Source organism: Urocitellus parryii, chromosome 3 (assembly GCF_045843805.1).
Source record: "Urocitellus parryii isolate mUroPar1 chromosome 3, mUroPar1.hap1, whole genome shotgun sequence".
In the NCBI taxonomy this organism is placed as follows: domain Eukaryota; kingdom Metazoa; phylum Chordata; class Mammalia; order Rodentia; family Sciuridae; genus Urocitellus; species Urocitellus parryii.
The window spans coordinates 150,400,963-150,406,499 of record NC_135533.1 but is presented as its reverse complement, the minus strand read 5'-3'; the positions used below and the strand labels follow the sequence as shown (position 1 = coordinate 150,406,499).

General features: G+C 62.0%; 1 protein-coding gene across 1 annotated transcript; it reads left to right on the top strand.

The window, feature by feature from the left end:
• The first annotated feature begins 306 nt into the window (after positions 1-306).
• On the top strand, positions 307-5,284 carry Cmklr1 (chemerin chemokine-like receptor 1). Its single transcript, XM_077795580.1, has 2 exons — positions 307-374; positions 974-5,284. The coding sequence occupies exon 2, from the start codon at positions 977-979 to the stop codon at positions 2,066-2,068; it is 1,092 nt and encodes a 363-aa protein (XP_077651706.1). The 5' UTR covers positions 307-374; positions 974-976; the 3' UTR covers positions 2,069-5,284.
• The last annotated feature ends 253 nt before the right edge of the window (positions 5,285-5,537 follow it).

The window sequence follows — 5,537 nt, the reverse complement described above, 5'->3', positions numbered from 1 at the left end:
TGCCTCAGCCTCCTGAGCTGCTGGGATGACAGGCCTGCGCCACTGTGCCCGGACCAGCCTCTGAAGAGCTCGCAAGTGCTGGAGGTCTTGGAAGCAGTGGTCACGTGCAAGGTCACATGCAGGGTTCAAACCCCACCTGGATCGCTTCTGGGCTGAGTGACCTTGGCTGAGTACCACTCAGACGCCAAACTTCTGCGGCCTCCTGTGTCTGCTGCGAGCAGCCACAGGGGCTCCTGATTCTGGCCCTGAACTTGCGCATCCTCTTGTCCTCAGACCCAGACCCACCTGCCGCCTCCCTCTCCCCTCAGGTGTCTCCAGCTGGACACAGGAACCGGCCGACCGGGGACCCCCGTTGGACACCATAGCACTGAACGGTGAGGGACTCCTGTGGTCTGAGCTCAGGTCCCCGGCCAGGCTGGGAGCACGGGGGTGGCTGCTAGCAGGGTTTTGGAAGTGTGGCTGGAACCAAGTTCGTGGCGCCATGCCTCGCTGTCCTAGGGGGCAATTTCCCCATTATTCTAGGGGCTTTGGGGTGAATATTTCCTTCCCCATTAAACGGTGGGGAAGGAGAGGATCCCAGAGAGGCAGGAGATATGATCGTCAACAGGACAGACCTGAGGCTTGGAAGTTTTTGGTGCTGAGGATCGAACCCAGGGGCACTCGACCCCTGAGCCCCCTCCCCAGCCCTATTTGGTATTTTATTTAGAGACAGGGTCTCCCTGAGTCACTTAGGGCCTCGCTTTTGCTGAGGCTGGCTTTGAACTCTGATCCTCCTGCCTCAGCCTCCCCAGCCGCTGGGATGACACTCGGATTTCAATGGCAGCTTGGTCTTTTCCCAGCTCTTTGGCCTTGGGCCACTGCTGGAGGGGCGTCTGCTCAGAGCGGGGCAGGGCGCGGTTGGTCTTGCTGGCGCGGGTCAGCTTCGGGCGGTCACGGTCGCCCGCTGCCCCTCATGACCTGCCTTGCCTTGCAGAGGATGGAGGACGGGGAGTACAACTCCTCCCTCCCCTATGACGACGAGTACCTGGATGACCTGGGCCCCGTGTTGGTGCTGGACGACCACCCTCCCCCGGAGGCCAGGGTGACCCGGGTCCTGGTGGTGGTGATCTACAGCCTCGTCTGCCTCCTGGGCATCCTGGGCAACGGCCTGGTGATCGTCATCGCCACCTTCAAGATGAAGAGGACGGTGAACAGCGTGTGGTTCCTCAACCTGGCCGTGGCCGACTTCCTCTTCAACGTCTTCCTGCCGCTGCACATCACCTACGCCGCCCTGGACTACCACTGGGTGTTCGGCAGGGCCATGTGCAAGGTCAGCAGCTTCCTGCTCATCCACAACATGTACACCAGCGTCTTCCTGCTCACCGCCATCAGCCTGGACCGCTGCGTCTCCGTGCTGCTCCCCGTCTGGTCCCAGAACCACCGCAGCGTCCGGCTGGCCTACGCGGCCTGCGTGGTCATCTGGGTCCTGGCCTTCTGCCTGAGCTCCCCGTCCCTCGTCTTCCGGGACACCGCCAGCCTGCACGGCAAGACCTCCTGCTTCAACAACTTCAGCCTGTCCGCCGCCGGCCCGGCCGGCCGGGTCGGGTCCAGCCCACACGTGCTGGTGACCGTCACCCGCTTTCTGTGTGGCTTCCTGGTCCCCGTCCTCGTCATCACGGCCTGCTACCTCACCATCGTCTGCAGGCTGCGGCGCCACCGCCTGGCCAAGACCAAGAAGCCCTTCAAGATCATCGTCACCATCATCGTCACCTTCTTCTGCTGCTGGTGTCCCTACCACACTCTCTACCTGCTGGAGCTACACCACACTGTCCTGCCTGGCCCCGTCTTCAGCCTGGGCCTGCCCCTGGCCACGGCCCTCGCCATCGCCAACAGCTGCATGAACCCCCTTCTGTACGTCTTCATGGGCCAGGACTTCAAGAAGTTCAAGGTGACGCTCTTCTCCCGCCTGGTCAACGCTCTGAGTGAGGACACGGGCCACTCCTCCTTCCCCAGCCACAGGAGCTTCACCCGGATGTCGTCAGTGAACGACAAGTCTTCGGTGAACGAGAGGGAGACCAGCATGCTGTGAGCCTCACCTGGGAGACCCGCAGCGGTCACTCCCAGCCCAGGGGTGCCCAGGGGTGCCCCGGGGACGCGCCTTCTGAAGACCAAGGCAGGTACCTCCTGACTGCACCTTGATGGATACTCGCTGCATTTTGCGTAGGGGTGAACCGTGTTTTGAATCCAGGGTGGGGAACCCCTGTCTCTGAGTGGCATGGGAGACAGAGCAGGCCATGTCTCACATGGACCTTGGACCAGCACCCTGAGCTTCAAGGGAGAGCAGCCTGGACCCACCCAGAGCAGCCAAGGAAGGATTCTCAAAAGCACCCCCATGAAATGAGATTGGCCTAAGGCTGTGGTATTCAGCTGCCTACTGGGTACCCCAGGAATACCCCGGGTCCTCTCCAAAGTCCCTGGAGGGAGCAGGAGAGGTCAGGGGGAACCTAGCGTGAAGCAGCTGACGCTCCGTCCCCCGAGATCCTGGCCCTGCAGTGTCCCTCCGGGTGAGGCCTGTGGAAAGGCACAGGATACTGACTGGAGTGACAGATGCCTCTAACCGTGAACTTGACTTTGAGAGGAGTTGAGAAGATGGAGACGAGGTCCGCAGGGCTTTGTGGATTCTGGCAAGGTCCACACCAGGGAGCCTGCAACCGGGACTGGGGTCTGTGGAAAGGCAGAGCAAAGACTGACCAAGGCGTGGGCACGGCAGCTGGCCCCAGAGCTCCCCACGGTGGGGCACATCAGCCCGCCCAGGGGTGGGGGTGGCGGTGGGGACCTGGGTGCTACCTGGCAGGACAGCCTGCAAGCTGCCTTCCCGAACCACGAACCTGAGACGAAGGCAAACAGCTCCCGTGTGTGCACTCCTTGTGTGGCTTATTCTCTCCTTCCTTTGGCGGGAAGTGACATTGTCCCACTGACAAATGACAGAGCAGAGGCTCTGAGGAAGGAAGCCAGGCACCCAGCACCACACACGGCCTCACAGTGGCAGAGATGCGATCTGCCCCAGGCTCTGCCTCCAGAGGCTCCCCTCTGGTATGGAGAATTGGTCTGTTGAGGAGATTCCAGACCATCACGTGGCCCATGTTCAGCGTCCATGAGATATTTACTCCCCACGGTGGCCCTGAACTAGGCACAGTGGTGATTTCCCTTTTGCATATGAGGAATCTGCAGCTCAGAGAGGTTAAGGGACTTGCCCAGGGTCACCCAGCTAGTTTGCTGGAGGCTGGATTGGAACCTCAGTTTGCTGGGTTCGAACAAGGCGGCAGAGGCAGGAAGGAGCTAGAGAGGTGGGGGTGCTGCTGGGGGTTGAGCCCAGGGGCGCTTTACCACCGAGCTACATCCCCAGGGCCTTTTGTGTGTGTGTTTGTTTGCTTCATTTTGTATTTTGAGACAGAGCCTCCCCACGTTGCGGAGGCTGGCCTCGTCCTGGCACTCCTCCTGCCTCAGCCTGGGATCGGAGGCGAGTGTCGCCGCGCCTGGTGAGAGGTCAGGTTTTGAGCGTAACCTGATTTTTCCAGCAGATCAATGTGGAAATCTCGATGGCCCTTTCAGGAGCTTCTGCAAATCGTTTTCAAAATGATCCAAAACGGCAGAGAAAATGCACTTGGCCTCCAGCTCCCTGGACACCCATCAGCACCCCGCCCTCGGGGCCCCCACCCTCAGCGCACCCCGAGGCCTCCGGGGAGCAGAGCAGGGGGCCTGGCGGGCGTCGGCCTCCTGTTGGACCGCGGCCTCTTGGCCCCGAACCGTCCAGGTCCCTTGGCTGGGAAGCCTGTCCTCCAGATGTCACGTCGGCCTCGAGCGGGGCCCGTTCCCCATCTTTGGGCTGTTTGGAGTCACACTTCATCAAGGGACAGACTGTTCCTTCCTGTCGGGTCTGGAGGCTTTCGATGGGGGAGCTCTGAGTCCATCCGAGCCGGGCCCTGACGGCCTCACGGATGGGGACCCGCACATTGGACGGGAAATGGAGCTTTGAAGACGGCCCAGCGCCCCTGCCGTCCCCGCCCAGGTTTACAGAGGCAGTCCTCTGCCACTCAGGCCTCCGGGCCTTATATGGGGACAGTGCTTCCCCTGGGCTGCGGGGGAGGCCCAGCCAGGCGGGGGGCCAGGGTCACGGGGGTCGCCGACAAGCAGGACGGATGCAGACCAGCTGTCCTCCCCGCTCTCTCCTGGGTGCCACACCAGCGTCCCTGTTCCGACTGACGTTTTCTGTTAGGGATGTCGGTGTGACCGGGACGTCCCCTCCTGTCTTTTGTCATCCCTGCAGGTGGTGACGTGCTCCTGGGTCACACTCCACGGGGAACCCACACGCCCAGGGCCTGGCTTCTTCCCTCTGGGCCGGGACCCAATGGTCTCAGTGCTACCTCCGGGGCCAGGTGGGTCGAGGGGACATGGGGACAATGGCAGGGAGACCTGAAGAGAAGACAGTACCTGAGGGTGGGGGAGGGAGGGGGGAGCAGAGCACACCGATGATGGAGAGGGCTCTGGCGTTTACTGAGCACCTACCACGTGTCACCTACCACGTGTCACCTACCATGTGTCACCTACCACGTGTCACCGACCACATGTCACCTACCATGTGTCACCTACCATGTGACTGGGCTGCTGGGGGAGGACCACCGTGGCCCCGTGGGTGGTGTGGAAAGCAGGCTAGGAGCTGGTCACGCTTGCCTGGGGGACACGGGCTGGGAAGGGGGCAGCTGGCTCGGAGCCAGGGCTGCTGTCTGGGCCCCCACCTCCATTTTTCTAGCAACCAAGCAAGCAAAGGGGTGGCGACTTGGTCAGTCTAACAGCAAAGACGTGGCGGATGGGAGAGAAAGGCCAGGCCTCCTGGCTCCTAAGTCTTGCTCTTGAGCACTGCTGGGGCCAGCTCAGGGACCCATTCCCCACTGCCCGTCCCCCAACACTCCCCCATCCCCCCAACACCCACCATCCACCCACCATCCACCCACTCATCTCCCCACCGCCCACCCACCCACCTGTTACATGAGCACCTATTATCCACCCATCGCCCAGTCTCTATTACAGCGCATTTAACACCTGCTCTGCCTGGGGACACAGGATAACCAAGCCACACCGTCTCTGTCCTCTGGAGAGCGGGACAGACAGCTGACCATTAAAACCCACCCAACCCGCCCATCCCGGTGGAGAAGACCCCCAGTGAAGGCCACACACTTATTCTAGAGGGACCTGACCCCATTAGGAGGCAAGGACGCTCCCTGGGGGACATGCTTGAGTTACCTTGGTGGGTACTGGCTTGGGGGGAGGCCCTGGAGGGGACGCTCTGGGGAGGGGACAGGGGGCCAGTCCTGTTGATCTGGGAGATCAACACAGCGGTCACAGGGGAGTGGGGACTCCGTGCAGGAACAGGGCGGAGGCTGGACAGACTGGGGGAGGCCTTTGCCCTGAGAGCCAGGGGCCAGGCCTGCTCGGGTCTGCACCCCGTGTCCACGGCCCTGGCTGCTGTGCAGGGACCCAGTGGAGCCGGGCAGAGAGGA